The sequence below is a fragment of the Diospyros lotus genome, chromosome 13 (genome assembly GCF_014633365.1).
Source record: "Diospyros lotus cultivar Yz01 chromosome 13, ASM1463336v1, whole genome shotgun sequence".
Lineage (NCBI taxonomy): Eukaryota > Viridiplantae > Streptophyta > Magnoliopsida > Ericales > Ebenaceae > Diospyros > Diospyros lotus.
Genome location: NC_068350.1, coordinates 183,599 through 205,426, shown reverse-complemented (window position 1 = coordinate 205,426; position 21,828 = coordinate 183,599). Strand labels below are relative to the sequence as shown.

Genomic DNA, 21,828 nt, shown 5'->3' with positions numbered 1-21,828 from the left:
AATACTTTCAGCTGCAATTAACTAAACCTGCAACTCTCATTAGAATTATCTACCGCCTCAAGGGTCTTCCTAATGAATATATTCCTAACATCAATATGATTGGAGTCTACAAGGTGTCTACCTACACTCCACCATAAACCAAATCCATACTCAATGATACTTATTAATCTCAAAGTGTCCAAACTTTTTACACAGCATCACAACACAGTGAACCTCACCCGGATTGGCCTTTCCACTGCTAGACTTTATTCCTAGATCCCCAAAACTGGTCTATTAGGCTTTACCACTATTCTTCCTCTAATGTTTACTTCAAACAAACAGGACTGCTCATCTCTACCTACCAGTCTACTAAGATATGCTTACAATTAGGGTAACCTAGGCTGCCTTAAGTTGTCCAAACCCTATTCCAATCTCTATGCCTTAGTATTTCCCAGCTTATCCTTCCTCCCACACTCTCAAAACACTGATCTAAACACTCAGCTACACCTTGAGAGTTTTATTTTGGAGAAAATACCAATAAAGCTGCCCATCAATATACTAAGCATACCACTGGAATATTCACAGCTTCCCTATGCACTCAATTTTAACCCTTTTGGACTCTTCCAATCTTATATCTTACCTAAGGAACTGCTATCATATCTCATACCTAGAGAGACCTTCTAAGCAACCAATCCTTGCTTACCTTTCCCTCTAGCCTCTTATTCCTTGGCTATACCATAAGATCACTTTTCTCTTAGTTTCCACATGGATAATGGCTGTTAGTGATACCTATTTGATCCAAATTAAGCCTTCATGTGCTGCTTTAATCAATGGCCATTTGTCTAGCATTTTTCCTAGACTTTTCCCCATTTCCAGCACCTTCCTTAATTCTCAAATAGACACTTCACAGCACTCCACCCCTTTAACCTAAGGGATCTTTCATCTAAGTCCAACATTCTCCCCAAATTTACATGGCTCCATGCCATTCATTTAGACAAGAGTGCATCACCTCTTCTTATACAAGAGGTTCTATTTACCAGCCTGCTCCTTAGCACTCAAACTTGAGCCTAAGCATCCTTCAAACCCAACATTCCATACCTCACTGGTTGATTACTTGTGGTTCTATCTTTTACCTATCCTGGGCAACACTAGACCTTCTATTCCCTTGCTCATTACCTACAAGATGATTCTATTTCCCTTTCCTTGCTTAATCCAGATTTTGATCAACATGGGCTACTCCATACAAGACAACACTTGCACACACCGTTTTGCCCTCACAGTTCACAAGGACCCTCAATGCAGGAGCCAAAGCTATACTAGCTTCTTCCCTCTCACAATCTAGCCCAAGCATACACAATGAATATGACCAAAAAAATTTCCCAAAGGATTCTCCTTGCTATACTCTGGTTCATAGGTTAGATTTGGACATTTCAAAGGATTCTCCTTGCTGGCCAGCATTCTAAATTCCATCCCTTGGCCTTGGAATCAACTAATTCCATGTCCCATTAGTAGAGTTTTCCCTCATCGGTAAGAACCCTAGCTTTAGGAGACCTAGGTATACCTATTACACAACTCCACACACCTAACCCTTCACACCAGAAGCAATTTCCAGCAAGCTTCCTAAATTCCAACAAGCTCATATACGCTTGGGAATTCCTTAGGAACACACCATCTTCACTAGGTACACTTCACCTAGCTCCACCATGAGACAAGGCCTAGATAGGTTCCTAAAACATCTTAGAAACTGATTTCTAATGGGATTTACTGATTTTGGAGACAAACATTTGGAGATTAGTCAAAACTAAATGGTTCCTATTCCTATACACCTGCAAATTTTCCCATCCCCTAATACCCCTAGCCTTAGATACCTTTCCTGGTCCTTGCTCACCATTGTGAGCCATTCTCAAGAAATGACTTAACCTAACTTATCATGGGCTATCCTTAGTGGCTGCTGCTTATTCACAGAACCTGCAAGCATGCACCACATTTCCTCTATTCTTGAGGGTTGCTTCCATCTCTCTAAGAGATCCTAGCAACTCTTAGGACTCCAATTCACCATCTAATTATTCCTAAGAACATTAGGCTTTCTATTAAAACAGGGACATTTTTACAGATTCTAATAATCTGGAACAGCTCCACCATGCTTCCTATTCTCACATCTCCAATTATCTTGGGCTTAGATTGATGCCTAGACAAACCATTTCCCCCTCCACCATGTCTCTATGGGTAAATACCCATTTCCTATGAGAAGTACACCCTAACCCTAGGACCTATGCTATTTTTACTGCATACCTAGAGAGACTATAGGACATCCGCACTCTCATAGCCAAAACCACACATGGTGTTTGAACATTCGGGGCAGGTTCTTTATTGGGATTCTTTCTTCCTATTTGGGCAATTCTTCTTCATATGCCCTTCTTCATGGCAATGAAAGCATTTAATCACTTTCTTGCCACTCCTAGACTTAGACTGAGACCTACCTTTAAAACTAGGGTCTCCTTTTTCTGTTTTAGAGTTCACTGCCAAAGCTTCTATGGCAGATTTCTGGGACTCTACTTCGTGCTGCAAATCCTTGGAATTCAAAACTCCTATCACATCATCTAGGGTCAGCTTATCTCTTCCATGTTTCAAGATATCCACAAAGCTCTCATAGGACTTAGGAAGAGAGTGTAATAAGACCAAAGCCTTATCCTCATCTTCATACTTAATATTTATATTCTCAAGATCCAAACACAGTTTATTAAAATTGTCCATATGATCATGCAACCTTTGATTTTCACTCATCTTGAAAGAAAAGAATTTGGTTTTCAAGAACAACCGGTTTGAGAGGGTTTTAATCATATAAAGAGCATCTAACCTATTCCAAAGCTCCTCCGCGGTTGACATCTTTGACACCTCCTGCAAGACTTTGTCTCCTAGGCTTAGAATAAGAGTGTTAAAGGCTCTTTTGTTGGTATCTTTTCTCCTATCCCTGATTTCCTTTTTCTGGACTTCAGTTAGGGTTTCGGGCATAGGCTTTTCAGCCTCTAAGGTTTCCTCCAGTCCAAGATTTCCCAAAAGGGCTCTCATCTTCATCTTCCATAGGCCAAAATCATTTTGGCCATCAAATTTCTCAACATCATATTGTGTGGCAGAGGCTATAGAAGCCATTCTTGTGAGTATGTGATGAAATTCTAAGTTCTTGATGGTTTTTGATGAGAGGCCTGGCTCTGATACCAATTTGTTATAAATTGGGAGCACTGGCAGCCTTTAAACTCTCCAAGAAACCGATCAAACAACCCTCCAAAAACTCCTAACTCATCGGCAATACACAACCAACACAACAGTCTATAAAAGAACAGAATTTAAGTGTAAGAACAGAACAAGAAAGAAAATATTCAAACCATATAAGAAGACAGAATTTATCCTGGTTCATGCCAATTGAATTGGCACTACATCCAACCTTCAAACCACCACCGAGCGCAACCTTCTTTATTGATGAAAACAATACAAGACTCTAAACAAGATTGAGAAAATATAATTCTCTATTTCTTGATAATAATACAATGATTTCCCTTTTCTCTTTATAGAGGAAGAGAATAATACAAAATGGAAATAACAAAAAAGGAAATAGGAATATACATAGGATATACATAGAATCTAAGATATACACAGAATATTTTATTTCTACACTCCCCCTCAAGCTGGCTTGAAGATATCTTCCATGGCCAGCTTGCTCACAAGTTTCTCAAACTGAGTTCTATGTACTCCTTTTGTAAGAATGTCAGCCACTTGGTCAACTGTTGGAATGTAGGGCATACAAATTACTACATTATCAATTTTTTCCTTAATAAAGTGTTTATCCACCTCTACATGCTTTGTCCTGTCATGGAGAACTGGATTATGAGCAATAGAGATTGCAGCTTTATTATCACAATAAACTTTAGCTGGAAGGGAAGTGGAGATCCTCAAGTCTGATAGAAGCCTCTTTATCCACATGACCTCACAAATACCATAAGCAACTGCACGAAATTCAGCTTCAGCACTGCTTCTGGCCACCACATTTTGTTTCTTACTCCTCCAAGTAACAAGATTGCCTCCCACAAAGGTGCAGTACCCTGATGTAGATCTTCGGTCAGTTATACTACCTGCCCAATATGCATCTGTATAAGCCTCTACATGAAGATGTCCACGTTTTCTAAAAAGTAGACCTTTCCCAGGGGTTCCCTTTAGGTATCGCAGAATTCTGTAGGTAGCTTCAAAATGTTGTGAACCAGGTGAGTGCATAAATTGACTTACAACACTTACAGCAAAGGCTATGTCTGGTCGAGTATGGGATAAATAGATAAGTCTACCCACAAGTCTTTGATATTTCTCCCTTTCTACCACATTCTTAGCCTCGGCAGGTTGAAGTTTTAAGTTGGGTTCAATGGGAGTTTCAGCAACCTTACACCCAAGCATTCCTGTTTCATTGAGTAAATCCAGAATATACTTGCGTTGGTTGACAAAGATCCCCTCCTTAGATCTTGCAAATTCCATCCCAAGAAAGTACTTTAGAGGACCCAAGTCCTTGATCTCGAACTCATGAGCTAATCTCCTCTTAAGCTCTTCAATCTCTCCCTTGTCATCACCAGTCATTATTATATCATCCACATACACAATTAAGATTGCTTTCTTACCGTCGTTGGCGTGCTTGAAGAATAGTGTGTGGTCTGCTTGGCTCTGAATGTAACCATAATTTTTCACCGCCTTTCCAAATCTTTCAAACCACGCTCTCGGAGACTGTTTTAGACCATACAATGATTTTTTTAAACGACATACCTTGTTTGTCCCGAGGCTCTTTTCAAACCCTGGTGGAAGATCCATAAAAACTTCTTCTTCTAAATCACCATTTAGGAAGGCATTCTTTACATCAAATTGGTGGAGTGGCCAATCAAGATTCACTGCAAGGGAGAGGAGAACTCGAATAGAGTTTATTTTAGCTACTGGAGCAAATGTTTCTTGATAGTCGATGCTGTATGTTTGGGTGAAACCCTTAGCAACCAGCCTTGCTTTGTATCTTTCAATGCTCCCATCTGCCTTACATTTTATAGTAAATACCCACTTACAACCTACTGTTGCTTTGCCTTCTGGTTTGTTCACAATCTCCCAAGTTCCATTCTTTCTAAGAGCACTCATTTCCTCTTGGACTGCTAACTTCCAATCTGGATCACCAAGGGCATCCTGAATTGTTCTTGGGACATGCAGGTTAGAAATATTTGAAAGAAAGGCCTTATGATGATTGGACAATTTTTGGTATGACAGGTATTTAGCAATTGGGTGTTTGGTACAAGATCTCACTCCTTTCCTAGTAGCAATAGGGACATCAAGATCAGACAAATCAAATGTAGAATAATCTGTAGGAGTGAGTTTAGAGTTACCATGAGAAGAAGAAGAACTATCGGAAACCCCATCACTCGAAGACGTCGATTGTTCAATTGTTAGAGGAATATTTGGACTGATAGTATTTTTCAAGGTTTGTCTTCTAGTATAAAACTGAAGCTCCGGTTTTGGAATATTTTGATCCATTTGTGGTAATTCTCCCCCTGGTTCAAATCCCATCACGCTAGGCACCTGTGAACCAGACACACCTTGTTCCACAATATTTGGAACATTTATATCCTTGAGTTGTTTATTAGAGTGGAGGGGAGCACCAATCATGGTAGGACGAGGATCCTCAACATTAGAATTCAAAAAATTATCTTCTTTCTCAATATGCTCCCCCTGAAGATGATTTTTGGGAAAGTAGGGTTGAGTTTCGAGGAAAGACACATCCATACTAATATAAGTTTTTTTGGTAACAGGATTAAAACATTTGTACCCTTTTTTATTTGGTGCATAGCCCAGAAAGACACATTTTTCAGCTGTAGGATCCAATTTAGAACGAAAAATGTGAGGAACATAAACAAAGCAAGTGCATCCAAAAACTTTTAAGGGTAACTCAGAATATATACGACAGAGAGGGAAGAGTTGTTTTAAAGAGTGTAAGGGGGTTTGAAACTGTAGAACACGAGTGGGCATACGATTAATGAGATAGGAAGCGGTTAAAATTGCATCACCCCAGAGGTATTTAGGGACATTCATAGAAAACATGATGGCCCTGGCAACCTCGAGTAGATGTCGATTTTTTCGTTCAGCAATACTATTTTGTTGGGGAGTTTCACGACAAGTGGATTGATGTAAAATTCCTTTTTCTTTTAAAAAAACCCCCAAAGAGTCATTAAAATATTCAGTGCCATTATCAGATCGAAGAATACAGATTTTTGTGTTAAATTGAGCTTCAATCAAATGGAAAAAATCCTTGAAAGTTCTAGGCACATCTGATTTTTTTGCAGGTAAGTAAACCCAACAAAGTTGAGTATGATCATCAATAAAAGTAACAAACCACTTTTTGCCAGACAAAGTGGAGACTTTAGAAGGACCCCAAACATCACTATGTATTAAATAGAATGGTTTTGAAGGACAATAAGGTTTTGAAAGAAATTTAACACGATGATCTTTGGATAAATGACAACTCTCGCATTGAAACATAGAAGGATCCACTCCTTTAAACAACATAGGAAATAAATATTTCAAGTAAGGAAAACTGGGATGACCTAGCCTAAGATGCCATTGCATTATTTGATTAGAAACAGAAGTAGAACTAATACCACTCAGCCCGTGAGCTTTTTTATTACGCAAGACATCCCCATCCAAATAATAGAGCCCGTTTATTTCTCTAGCACTGCCAATCGTCTTCCCCGAGTTCTGGGCCTGAAAAATGCAATAGGAATCAAAAAAGATAACACGACAGTTAGAATCTTTGGAGAGTTTACTAACAGAAAGAAGATTGCAAGCAAGTTTAGGAACATGGAGTACTGATTGAAGATCAATATTCTCAGAAAGTTTAATGAGTCCTTTACCTGTAATAGGTGAAAGACTACCATCGGCTATTCTTATTTTTTCACTACCAGAACAGGGAACATACGAGTTGAAGAGATGAGATAAACCAGTCATATGATCAGATGCTCTTGAATCAATGATCCATGGAACAGATTGAAAAGAGCTAGATAGGGCAAAAGAGTTTCTACCTGAATAGGCCAAAGAACAATTGGGTGTACCAGGGGACAGATTAGGCTTTAGCAGTCGCAGAAGTTGATCAAGTTGCTCTTTGTTGAATGGTCCTGTATCAGCTTCATGTGCAGTAGGTTGGGATCGCTTTGATCTAGACTTCCAATTGGCTGGCTTGCCATGAAGCACCCAACAGGTCTCCCGAGTATGGCGTGGTTTATTGCAATGATCACACCAAACACGAGGTTTTTCTTCTGCCTTTCGTTGACTCGCAATATGCCGTCCACCAGCATTAGCATCAGCAGTCACAAGTGCCATATTTTCATATAACCCACTTTCTCCACTCTTTTTCTTGCCCAACATAACCAGTCTTCGGCTTTCTTCACGCCGAACTTTAGAGAAGGCTTCACTAAGAGACGGAAGTGGATTTCTACCGACGATCCTCCCTCGGACTTCATCATACTCAACATTGAGTCCAGCAAGAAACTTAAATACTCGATTAGCATCGACCATTTTCTGATAATACTTGCAATCTTCTGTGTTTTTCCACTCATATGTATTGAAGAGATCTAAGTCCTGCCAAATGCACTTTAAAGAATTAAAATATAGGGTGACAGTATCACTACCTTGTCAAATCTCACCAAGTTTCAAGTTGAGCTCGTAGATTTGGGATTGATTCCCCAAATCGGAATACATGGCAGTGACTTCATCCCATAGTTCTTTTGCTGTAGAGAAGCACATATAGTTCGAACTTATCTCTTCCTCCATGGAGTTAACAAGCCACGTCATCACCATCGAATTCTCGGCATCCCAAATGTCATATAGCGGGTCTTTGCTGTCTGGGGTTAATGTGGCGCCAGTCAAATAGCCAATCTTTCCCCGACCTCGAATGTACATACGAACAGATTGCGACCAACGTAGGAAATTAGTACCATTGAGACGAATGGTCGTAATCTGTATCGGATGTGAGTCGGAGGAGTTTCGAGAAACTCGAAACTGAGCTTGAGAAGACTGAGATTGCTGGGTCGGAGTGACTGAGGATGCAGAGCCATTCATGATGGTTGAAGAAACGGATTAGGGCAGCAAAAGTAAGGAACCACTACCAATTGGATCTGGATCTGGATCGGATCTGGATCTGGATCGAATCTGGATCTGGATCAGTACAAATATGGAGACCCTAGCAAAGACCCATGGATCTGGATCCTTGAATCTGGGTACCCAGTTGCCCAAATCACAGCACAAATCGCACGAACTAAGCACAAACGAGGCAGCAAGAGCGAAGAATAGGAGCGGCTCTGATGCGCGATGCAGAGCCGACCTTCTCGACAGCAACAAGTGCGGACGTCCGATGGAGAAGCAGCACGAACGATGGATAGGAGCGGCTCTGGAGTGCAACGCGATCCTTCGCAACCGAGAATAGCAACAGGCGCGACTGATGAAAGCCGACCTTTGCGAGAGGCTAGGAGATCGCGACCGTTCCAGAGGTGGGAACCAGAGGCGGCGGCTGAAGATGCAGCAACAGCGGTTGGGACGACCGAATCTCAGAGGGGGCGACCGCTGGAGGGTGGTCAGTGAAGAACGACGGGACTTCTAGGGTATGGCAGAGGAATAGAGGAAATTAGGGTTTCACAGTTGAACGGCTGTGATTTAATCCTAATTCCTGCTCTGATACCATCTAAACAAGATTGAGAAAATATAATTCTCTATTTCTTGATAATAATACAATGATTTCCCTTTTCTCTTTATAGAGGAAGAGAATAATACAAAATGGAAATAACAAAAAAGGAAATAGGAATATACATAGGATATACATAGAATCTAAGATATACACAGAATATTCTATTTCTACAAAGACTTATCTCTTCTCTCTCTCACGATACAAGCCTTCCCAAAAGAGTACAAAAACTATAACTCACAGCTTTCTCACTCTCAAAGCTCTCGTGAAATCAGAAGAGAACATGCGGTTCTCTATCCCTCAGCCCCCCTGCCCTATTTATAGAAAATAGGGTGATATTTCCTAAGGCTGGTTATGATATTACCGGTTTTGCCTTTCATTAATAACTAATTATTACAAGAAAGCCCCCAACCTATCAACTAATCAGAACCGCATACAAGACTGCATATTTAACCTATCACTAACTCTAGACAATCCTTAACAGTTACCTTCTTTAAGACCACTCATTCTTCTCTCACATCAGCTCTAACTCATCTTTTATTTTTGAGGTTCTTCCTATTCCTTACTTTGATGTCCTTACGGTATGGTGACAAGCTATGCTGATGGGTGTTGTTGGGTTCTACCAATTTGAGTATGACCTTTGGCTTTATTAATATCAATACCAATTAACTCTATTGTTAATTTAAACCTTGATTTTTTTTCCCTTTTTCTTTTTCATTCATAGTTATTAGTCATTCATTGTTCAATTTAATTGCATTTTTTATTTTTATTTATTTTATTATTATTATTATTATTATTATTTTGTAGTTTAGATTCTTAGTTTGTTAAGATTGGTCTTGATGGCCAAGTTGACTGATTGAAAACTCATTTGCTCGCCAAAGGTTATACTCAAATTTTTGGTCTAGACTACGGTGATGCCTTTTCTCCGATTATTAAGATTTCTTCCGTTTGGTTGTTTCTCTCTATTGCCTCCATTTGGCATTGACCTTTTCATTAATTGGACATTAAATATACTTTTCTACATGGTGATTTGCAAAAGAAAGTGTACACGGAGCAACCTTTTGTGTTTGTTGCTCCAAGGGGAATATGGTCTAGTATGCCAATAACAAGGTTACTCTATGGTCTAAAACAATCACCACGTGCTTGGTTTCGACAATTTACTACAGTTATACAACATTTTGACATTAGCATGCCTCAAAGTGAGACATATCATTTTGTTTTCTATTGTCATACTTATCCCATCTCTACATTTATTTGATTGTCTATGTGGATGACATAGTCATTATAGAAGATGATTAAGAAGGTATTGCTCAATTGAAACATCTATTTCATCAATTTCAAACCAAAGATTTGGGCATATTAAGATACTTTCATAGAAAAGAGGTAGCTAATTCAAAAGATGGTGTGTACATCTCACATAGGAAATATGATTTAGGTATCCTTGAAGAAATAGGAATGTTGGGTTTCAAACATATGAAGCTCCCATGGATCCAAATGTCACACTTCTACCAAGACAAGGTGAGTTATTACTTGATCCTAGCAGATATCGTAGACTTGTTGGAAAACTAAACTACCTCATAGTCACATGACTTGATCTTTCCTTTGCAGTGAGTGTTGTCAATCAGTTCTTGAATTCACCATGTGATAGCAATTGGGATGTAGTGGTCCAAATTCTCATACATATAAAGGGAGCATTAGGTAAATGATTGTTATATACTGATAGGGGGCATATGCTCAAATTGTTGGTTAAACAAATGCAGATCGGGCAGGTTCTCCTTCAGATAGGCACTCAACTTCTAGATATTGTATTCTTATTGGTGGGAATCTAATCTCTTGGAAAAGTGAAAAGTGAAGTATAGTTGCAAGGTCAAGTGTAGGAGCTAAATATCGAGCCATGACTTGAGGAACCTATGCCTTTATATGGCTAAAGCAACTCTTTCAAGATATAAAATTTGGTGAAGCAAGCCCTATGAAACTCATCTATGATAACCAGGTAGCTTTACACATTGCTTCTAATCCAGTCTTTCATGAGAGAACCAAACATGAAGATTAATTTTCATTTTGTTAGGGAAAAGTTACTTTCAAGAGATATAGTGATGGGAACCCAAAAATGATTCACTGAAACTGAATTCAAACAGTTCGATTACAAGAAGAACTGGGTGTTTGAGAGGCCCTTAACTCTCCCAAAACTCAATACAAGAATGATATATCCCTCCCTCTTTCATTCTCCCCCCCCCCCCCTACATATTCTTCCCCTACTCCTTCCCAACCGAATTCTGTTACATGCACTTGCTGGGTTGTGTCCCTAACCTTACGCACATGGCTGGCTGTTATGCCAGCCATCAAATTTACCCCCTTGCCCTTGCCCCTTGGACCTTCTTTGGTAAGTCAAGAAAACCGGGGGCATATCATTACTTCCCCCCCCCCCCCCCCCCCTCCCCCCCCAACTTTCACCTTGTCCTCAAGGTGGAAAAAAGGGAACTGTTGTTGGATTAAGTGGTAAGGTTCCCAAGTAGCTTCCAATGGGGGTAACCCCTTCCATTATATGAGCACTTCAAACTCTTGTAAGTTCTTTCCGGACCTTGGTCGCACTCCCAGCACTGCTTCCGGTTCCACCAGCATCTCAAGGTCTTCAGTAAGCTGTTGAGGAAGCTTCACATTAGCTTCTAATGCCCCTCGTGCCTCCCGTAGCTGTGATATGTGAAATACCGGATGAATTGGACAATGAGATGGAAGTATCAGCTTATAAGCTACTGGACCTACTTCCTTCCCAATTTGAAATGGACCATAATAGCGGGCAACCAACTTTTCATTTGCACGGGCAACCAACGATTTTTGTCAATAGGGCCTTAACTTCAAATAAACCCAGTCCCCCTCCTTGTACTTCACTTCCCTTCTTTTCAAATCTGCCTTCTTCTTCATCACAGCTTGTGCTCTCATCAGTTGGGTCTTCAATTCCTCAAGAATTAAGTCTCTCTCGACTAGTTGTTGTTCCACCATTGAAACAGGGGTGGTTCCCTTCTCAAACCTCAAAAAGGGTGGTGGTTCTCGCCCATACACTGCTTGAAATGGAGTCACCTTGGCAGCAGTGTGGTAGGAGGTGTTATACCATAATTCAGCCCAAGGTAGCCATATGTACCAAGCTTTCGATTTTGAGGAAGCAAAACAACGAAGGTAGGTTTCTAAAGTTCGGTTAAGTACCTTAGTTTGCCCATACGTTTGAGGGTGATAGGTTGTGCTTTTGTTGAGTTTGGTACCTTGTAGTCGAAACATCTCCTCCCAAAATTTGCTCATGAAAATTTTGTTTCTATCCAATACTATGGACCTTGGAATTCCATGAAGTCTCACCACTTCTTTAATAAAAATTCCAGCCACCTCCCTAGCTGTAAACGGGTGTTTAAGCCCAATGAAATCTCCGTACTTGCTAAGTCTGTCCATCACCACCAAAATGGAATCCATCTTGCCCGACTTCGGCAACCCTTCAATGAAGTCCATAGCAATGTCATCCCAAATTAGGGTTAGGATTGGGAGAGGCTGCAAGAGTCCCCCTGGGGCTAAGGCCATATACTTATTTTGTTGGCAAACTGAGCAATCACTTACGTACTTGTGTATTTCCTTCTTCATTCCTTGCTAACAAACATTTGCTGCTACTCTCTTGTAGGTTTTTAAGAATCTAGAGTGTCCGCCTATGCTACCATCATGCCCCTCATGAAGTAACAATGGAATGAGAGTGGAGCCCTTATGTTTCAAAAAACGGGATGAACACTTAATCACATATAAAAATATCACCTCAAGCACCCAAATAGATTACTTCCTCATGAGACAAGAGGATCGGTTATGTTGTAGGGATTGTAAGGTGATACCGGGAGAGTGTTTGACTACTCAACATAGACTTCTAGTACTTGACGTCCAAGTAAGAAATTGGAAGAGAAAAAATCACATAAAACAAAATCCAAGAATCAGGTGGTGGAATTTAAAAGGGGAGAAACAACTAATCTTCAAAGAAAAATTAAGGGGTAGAAGGGAATGGAATGAAGAAAGACAGACAAACCAAATGTGGAAAGAAATGGCTAATGCCCTGAGAAGCACGGCAAAGGTAGTCCTTGGAGAGACAAATGGTAGAGCCCCTAACCTTAAGGAGTCTTGGTGGTGGAATGAAGAGGTACAATTGAGAATTAAAAATAAGAAAATTTGCTATAAGGCGGTATATCAATGCAACAATGAAGAAAATCAAAAAATTATAAAGAAGCAAAAAAAGCAGCAAAAAGAGCTGTTAGTGAAGCAAGGTCAAAAGCATATGAGAATCTATATAAACGACTTGATACAAAAGATGGAGAAAGGGATATATATAAATTAGCTAAAGCAAGAGAAAGAAAAACACGGGATTTAAATCAAGTGAAATGCATAAAAGATGACAATCAAAATGTTTTAGTAAATGAGGGAGCGATTAAGGAGAGATGGAAGAAGTATTTCACAAAATTATTCAATGATGGTGGTGACACAAGAGTTAGGTTGGGACATCTTAGCAACTCCGAAGGAAATGTGAGCTACACATTCTATCGACGCATAAGTTCAAATGAAATAAGGCAAGCATTAAAAAAGATGAAAAATCATAAGGCAGTGGGACCAGATAATATACCAATAGAAGCATGGAAATGCATGGGAGAAGAGGGCATCTCCTGGCTAACGCAACTATTTAACGCCATCCTTAAATCAAAAAAGATGCCAGATGAGTGGAGGAAGAGTACTTTGGTTCCTATATACAAGAACAAAGGAGATGTTCAAAACTGTGAAAATTATAGAGGAATTAAGTTAATGAGTCATACCATGAAACTCTGGGAGAGAGTAATAGAGCAGAGGCTCAGAAAGGAAACAAAGGTGTCAGAAAATCAGTTTGGTTTCATGCCTGGTAGGTCAACAATGGAAGCTATATATTTACTGAGGCGTCTAATGGAAACGTATCGAGATCATCAGAAGGACCTACATATGGTGTTTATAGATCTAGAAAAGGCCTATGATAGGGTCCCTAGAGAAGTATTATGGAGGGTTTTAGAGAAGAAAGGAGTCAAAATAGCCTATATACAAGTCCTTAAGGACATGTATCATGGTGTAGAGACAAGAGTCAGAACATGCGGTGGGGATACTGAACCATTTACAACTACAATAGGACTGCATCAAGGTTCTGCACTAAGTCCATATTTATTTGCCCTAGTAATGGATGAACTCACTAAAGATATTCAGACAGATGTGCCATGGTGTATGCTATTTGCAGACGACATAGTGTTGGTGGATGAAACAAAAGAAGGAGTGAACACTAAGCTTGAGTTGTGGAGAAACAATTTAGAATCTAAGGGATTTAAATTAAGTAGAAAGAAAACAGAATATATGGAATGCAAATTTAGTAAAAATGCAAGAGTGGATGATGTTATAATAAAATTAGAAGACCAAATCTTACAAAGAAAAGACCATTTTCGATATTTGGGATCAGTGATTCAAAAAGATGGAGAAATCCACGAGGATGTCGCACATAGAATTAAGGCAGGTTGGCTAAAATGGAGAAATGCATCGGGGGTGTTATGTGATGGTAAAATCCCACTAAAATTGAAAGGAAAATTTTATAGGACAGCTATAAGACCAGTCTTACTGTATGGCTCAGAATGTTGGGCAGTCAAATACCAACATGAGCAAAAGACGAGTGTAGCGGAGATGAGGATGTTAAGATGGATGTGTGGACATACAAGAAAGGATAAAATTAGAAATGAAGTTATTCGTAATAAGGTAGGAGTAGTGCCAATCGAGGAGAAGATGAGAGAGAATAGACTAAGATGGTTTGGTCATGTGAGAAGGAGACTAAGAGACGCTCCTGTGAGGAGAGTTGATGAAATGGAACAATTAGTCACAAAAAGAGGTAGAGGTAGACCCAAGAAGACTTTGGGAGAGACATTAAAATTTGATATGAAATATATGGATTTAAATGAGGATATGACAAAAGACAGAAATACATGGAAGTCTAGAATTCATGTAGCCGACCCCACATAGTGGGATAAAGGCTGGATATGTTGTTGTTGTTAAGGATAAACAACGACATACTTTCCAGATTATTGTCTGACAATACTTAGTAGGATATAGTGATTGATGTATGAGATGAATCACACATGCTAATTTTCTTTTTAATAATTAACATTTATTTATACACATAAAATTAGCTACAATGCATATATTCGCTGTGTTTCTTATAAACTTCTTCATTGGCGAGTGTTTTGAATCCCACCAAAATAGTGGTTAGACATGTAGGGTATGTATGGTATTAATGGTGTAATATTTTTGGGAAAAAGACTCAACAGTTCCACATTTGTAAGATCCGAAGTTTTGAAATTTTAATCTGTACTGGTTAACTACTTTGCATAGTTTCTAGAAATTACAAGCAAAAGCACACAACAGTACAGTGACCCCCCCCCCCCCCCCCCAAACTTTTCATTTTCCCTACATACCATGTAATAATATATATCTGGTAATGTTATTTAATTAATTCATACCTTTTACGCATAGTAATTGAATATAAGAATTCATATTACAATAAACGAATTATGATTTTGACGATGCGACAGTGACGTTCACTTATATAAGTTGGCTAGTTGGCTTGGGCAATATACTCTCTGGCTGTTCGTCAAGACGTGATGTGACTAACCAACCATTTGTTAAGGGCATTTATGTAATATTTCCATCCTTGTATTCTTTAACGTTGTATATACATATATGTATGTATATTATATTCAGGAGTGTATAGTTAGATTGACTAACGCCTATCTACTAATGCTTAAAAAAATTCGCTTTAAGCCCAAAGCGCAACATGCTTGGGGATTGCTTCATTTTGATTAAGTGTGCGCTTTGCTTTGTGCAGCTAACTAGACCTTCTGCACTAAGTGCTTTTCAAAACACTATGGCTAAAGCAATCCCAAAGCATGTTGGGTGCTTGATCAATGCCATGTTGGTTAACATTTTGTTGGCCGATGGTCAAGCTAGTGTTGAGGGTGGCAGGTCAGTCAAATAATAGCACTAGTAGAGACAAGGTGGAGATAGTGGATAGTAAAAGGGGCGGGAAAGACCAGAGGTGCAGGATGATTACTGTCACATTGCCAAAAAGCTTTCCTATTGTATTTCCCTAAGAAATTACTGTTCATTTGTTTTTAATGTGTTCTTAAAACAACATATCAAGCCTTAAATCACATTAAATGGGGTTAGCTACATGAAGTCTAGCTCATCAATCATTTTTATCTATGGCCATTCTTCTTCCTTCGCATGATTCTTTGTTGCTCTTACTTCAGGTTTGCTTGTCTTCTGTACATGTGTGTCAATATCCTTTATGCTGCTATATTGAATTTGTCTACAGGGTTTATATTTCTTCTCCCCAACTCTGTTGGCTCTGCATCTACGAACAACAGCCTCTTATTCAGTAATTCTCATTCCCAGTTGACTCTTTTCTCTTCTCTATTCCTGAACTTTTCTGTCTTATGGATATTTTTTTTCTGCATCTTTTCCATATTTGTGGGTCAACTAATAAACAAATCCAACAAGAAGCAGTTAATCAAATACAAATTCCAACACAAATAAAAATTTGTGGGTCAACTGATAGTTGGTCCACCACCCAAAACAAAGCTAAACTGATATGAGACCTATGATCAAGTTAAGGCCCAACTAGGTGTGTTGGCTAAATGGATTATAGTTCTCCAATTATCTCTGTCCATGATCACATCTCATGAGCCCAAGAATTTTCAAAGAACTGTCTTTATGAATCAAGTTCTCAAGTGTTTGGCTTGCATCATTTCAAGCACAGATTTTCATAATTGATGTTCCAAGAAATCATAAAACCAAAAGAGAAGTTGTGCAAGAGAATGAAAAAAATAAGTAAAACCTGATACAATTGTGCAAGGCCAAATTGTTGAACATCCTGAATTATGATGGTATTTGCATTTTGGATGTCAAGCCCACTTTCTACTATGTTTGTGCATATGAGAATCTTAATTTCTCCTTGTGCAAATTTTTCCATGGTTTCTTCAAGCTGCTTTGAATATTGCTGCCACAAGGGGAAAAAAAAAAGTGCATTAAAATAATACTTACCATTGGATTTTTGGCTGTTAAACAGTTACTTATATACACATGTAATCATGACTTAATCCTGCACCATAAACATGAGGTTGGAGCACATTATAATCTTCTTGAATTTATTCCTTTGCTAATTTCTTCCTTACAGAATGTATTGATATGCAAGACAAATACATGAGAAATTAAGCAGTAACAGATATTGACAGCTGTTTCTGCTTTATATATTCTTTCTTTTTCAAGTAGTGAAACAAAAAGTTATCAGATATCAATAGATAAGAAAAAGATAAAATGTTCAAGGAAGTAAAAACTGGACCACTTCTTAAAATAATGGTAAAGATGGTGCTAAAGACGAAAAGCTCATTGAAAATAAAAAAGCACACTATAGTTCCAATGTCATAGGGTGCATCACAAGAAATGCTTACTATTGGACAATAGCATGGGTCAAACTTGTTTGGGTCTTTGTAAATCTGTCAAAATTGAAGAAGGTAGACGGAGACAAACAGGATGAAATTGAAAACAGCAGAGGTGCAATAAGATAAGAGTCAAGACGTTATCCCACTTTGATATTACAAATATAGCTGAAACTACAAGATCTCTTATCTAAGGATGGTATTGTCACATGCTAGGTATAGTTTCATATGAAAATGTACAAGTTCAATATATATTGCCACTCCTAGGTGCAAAAATGGAACACCTCCCAAACAACCTTGATTCACTTAACCCTACTCGTTTCACATTGTTGGGAAGTGTTGGTGGAAGATAAAGCTAGGGTTGGCTTGTGCTAAGGAATAAACCGAGAGATACTAGATAATCTCACTCATATTTTCTTATCTCTTGTTGATAATAATCTATTTCAGTTTGTAGTTAATTATCTGTTTAAGTTTGATTATTTAATTTGCTTATGTTGTAATCTAGAGCTATAAATTAGGAGTTATCTAAGAGCTATAAATTAGGAGATATTTTAGGAGTTAGAGTTGAAGTAGAATTAGTAATGAGCTAGGAAACTTGTGTACTTATACTCAAGGAATAATCTGAAAACTATGAGGTAGAATTCATTCAATCTACCTAATTTTATCATGGTATCAGAGCTTGGTAGAATTCTAAGAATTGTAAGAATACTTGATTCAATAAGCAAGAGTCCCAAACCAATTACAGCCGAAGAAGAAAGAAAACGGGCAATTCGAGAGGCCCTTAATTTCTCCTACCTTCTGGAAAATTCTTCACACCTCCCTCACCTCCGCCACCTCTCTTTTATTCCTCATTCTCTAACGGAATTGGAATCTGCACATGCAGGTTGTTACACAACCTTGCAATTCCTGCTCTACCCCTCATCTAACAGCTAATTTCCCTAATTCCAAAACTATCCCTGATTCCTTGGACGCCTTTGGTATGTCCAGTGAATCGGTGGTTTATCAATACTCCCTCCCCCAACTTTCACCTTGTCCTCAAGGTGGAAAAATGGAAACTGCTGTTGGATCACTGAGTAGGGCTCCCAAGTGGCTTCCAATGGTGGCAGGCCCTTCCACTGAATCAGTACTTCTGCTCCTTGCATGCTCTTACCATTCCCCGAACGCACTCCTAGCACCGCTGAGGATTCCACCACCATTTCCAGATCTTCAGTAAGCTGTTCAGGCAGCTCCCCCGTGGCCTTCATTGCACCCTTAGCCTCCCATAGTCAGGACACGTGAAATGTTGGGTGGATTTGACAATGCGGTGGCAGTTTCAGCTGGTAAGCCACAGGGCCTACCTCCTTCTTAATCTCAAACGGGCCATAATGGCGTGCCGCTAGTTTCTCATATGCTCGGGCAGCCAAAGACCTTTGCCGATACAGCCTTAATTTCAAATATACTAAGTCGCCTACTTGGAACTTCACATCCCTTCTTCCCCCATCTGCTCTCTTCTTCATTATTGCTTGTGCCCTCAAAAGTTGCGCCTTCAATTCATCTAGGACCTCATCCCTTTCAATCATCTGCTGCTCCACCATCGAGACGGGGGTAGTTCCCTTCTCAAACCTCACTAAGGGAGGCGGTTCCCTCCCATACACCACTTGGAAGGGAGTTAATTTAGCAGCTGTGTGATAGGAAGTATTGTACCATAATTCAGCCCATGATAAACAAGTGAACCAGGCCTTTGGTTTGGAAGAAGCAAAACATCTCAAGTAGGTTTCCAAAGTCCGGTTGAGTACCTCAGTTTGCCCATCCGTTTGTGAATGATAAGCTGTACTTCTTTTAAGTTTGGTGCCTTGTAGCCTAAAGATCTCCTCCCAAAATCTGCTCATAAAAATTTTGTCTTTATCCGACACAATGGACCTAGGAACTCCATGGAGCCTTACCACTTCCTTGATAAAAGTTCCAGCCACCTCCCCAGCTGTAAATGGATATTTAAGTCCAATAAAATGCCCATATTTGCTAAGTCGATCCACCACGACCAAGATTGAGCCTACCTTGTTAGATTTTGGAAGTCCTTCAATAAAGTCCATGGCAATGTCGTCCCAAATCTGGTTAGGAATTGGTAGTGGCTGTAACAGTCTCCCCGGTGACAAGGTTATATATTTGTTTTGTTAACCAGTCGAACACTCACTTACATACCGATACACATCCTTCTTCATACCCGGCCAATAGACATTCCCCGCCACCCTTTTGTAAGTTTTTAAAAACCCCGAATGACCTCCCATGCTCCTATCATGCCCCTCCTAGAGTATCAACGGAATTAGTGTGGATCCCTTGGGTAAGTAAAGTCATCCCTTGTAGACGAGGTGCTTGTCCACCAGCTGAAAATTAGGATGGGAGGAGGGGTCAGCTTGTAACTCTTGGATTTTTTTTTGCAGCCCTGCATCAGTGTTTACCTCACTTGCCACCTGCTCCAAATGGACCACCCTAGGCACTGTTAAAGCCATCAAAGCTTCAGTTTGAGGCCCTCTCTATGGGTCACTGATTGTTTTCCTGGGTATGCCCAGTGTACTTGTACAGTTCTTTTGATCTTTATACATTTACCTTTGATCCCAAAAAAAAAAAAAAAAAAAAGCCATCAAAGTTGTTGTGTGACAGATTTTGGATAGCCCATCAGCCGCCTTATTCTCCATCCCAGCCCGATAATGTATCTCAAATTGGTAACCCATCAATTTCACCATCCATTTCAAATATTCCGGACTTACCTCCCGTTGCTCCATCAAGTACTTGAGGCTTTTTTGATCTGTTCTAATAAAAAAAATTTTGCCTAACAAGTAGTGCCTCCATTTTTTCACCGCAAACACTATGGCCATGAGTTCTCTTTCATAAATGGATTTCTTACTCCCCAACTGATTGAACGCTTGGCTGAAATAAGCGATTGGCCTCTATTCTTGCATCAAAACAGCCCCCATTCCATGCCCCGAGGCATCAGCTTCAATGGTGAAAGGCTTCTTAAAGTCGGGTAAGGCTAAAACGAGTAAGGATACCATTTTAGCCTTGAGTTGTTGGAAGGCCTCTTCAGCAGCCACATCTCACAAGAAGTTTTTTTTTTTAATTTATCAGTTAGAGGCCGAGCAAGCTTACCATAGTCTCTCACAAAGCGTCTGTAGTACCCTGTAAGCCCAAGAAACCCCCTCAATTCCTTTACCGTTGTTGGAGCAGGCTAATCTATCATCGCTTGCACCTTGTTGCTATCAGCTGAAACCCCCAAATAAGAAATAACATGGCCCAAATACTCAATTTCCAGCTGCCCAAACACACACTTCTTGCTGTTGGCCACCAGTTGGTTGTCCGCTAACACCCTTAACACACATCTTAGGTGTTGTTCATGCTGCTCCAGACTGCTGCTGTAAACCAAGATATCATCGAAAAATACCAACACAAAACGCCTCAAATAATCTCTGAAAATTTCATTCATCAATGCTTGGAAAGTAGCCAGAGCGTTCATCAACCCAAAAGGCATCACTAGGAACTCATAATGCCCTTCATGAGTCCTGAATGCTGTCTTTGGGACATCCTCGGGCCTAACCCGAATCTGGTGGTAACCAGATTTTAAGTCAAGTTTGGAAAAAACCCTAGCACCATGCAACTCATCAAGTAACTCATCTATTACCGGAATTGGAAATTTGTTTGGAACCGTTACCTTGTTCAAGGCCCTATAATCGACACAAAAGCGCCACCCCCCATCCTTCTTCTTGACCAATAATACCGGGCTAGAAAATGGGCTGGAGCTAGGTTGAATGATCCCCGCGGCCATCATTTCACCCACCAGCTTCTCAATCTCATTCTTTTGTGAATAAGGATAACGATAGGGTCTTACACTCACCGGAGATGATCCCGGAATGAGGTTTATGGCATGGTCTCGATCCCTGCTTGGTGGCAGCCCTTCCTCAGCAGTAAACACCCCTCTAAATTCAGCCAATACGCCCTTTAAGAATTCTGGAACTGCCCTTAGGTCTTCCTCAATTTCAGATGCCACTGTCCCCAATTCCAGCAGCATTCCTTCCCCTTCCTCCTTAAATGCTTTCACCATAGCCTTTAAGGATACCAAGGTCTTGCTCAAGCTAGGATCCCCCTGCAAAGTTACAGCCATGTCTCCTACTTGAAACTTCATTGTGAGAGTCTTCCAATCCACATTCATCTTACCTACCGCTGCTAGCCATTTCATTCCCAGAATCACATCCGAGCTTCCCAGCTCTGAAGTTAAGAAATCCTCCACAATCTGCAAGTTTTGGAGTTGAAGCTTCACCCGTTTGCAAATTCCAACCCCTTGAATTGCCATTCCTGTCCCCATAATCACACCATAGCCTGCTGTTTCCTCCCTACTTAGGCCCAACAGCTGCATCGGCTCCACAGAAATAAAGTTATGGGTTGCTCCTCCATCAATCAGGACCACAACTGGCTGTTGCTCTATCTCCCCTTTTAACTTCATCGTTTGGGGTGCTATCAAACCTACCACAGAATTCATGGACAGCTCAATAACCTCACCCCCTTGGACTGGTTCCCCTACTTCCTCCCTCTTTTGGCTGAGGCACTGGTTGGCATCTCCTTCCT

The 21,828-nt window shown here is 40.0% G+C and overlaps 1 protein-coding gene across 6 annotated transcripts in view; it reads right to left on the bottom strand.

The window, feature by feature from the left end:
- LOC127788351 (ATP-dependent DNA helicase At3g02060, chloroplastic) overlaps window positions 1-21,828 on the bottom strand; it is an 82,816-nt gene that overhangs the window by 11,704 nt on the left and 49,284 nt on the right. For all 6 annotated transcript variants that reach the window (XM_052316520.1, XM_052316521.1, XM_052316518.1 and 3 more), the window contains one exon: window positions 16,635-16,796. In XM_052316520.1, coding sequence (XP_052172480.1) covers window positions 16,635-16,796 — 162 coding nt within the window. The remainder of the gene's footprint in view (window positions 1-16,634; window positions 16,797-21,828) is intronic.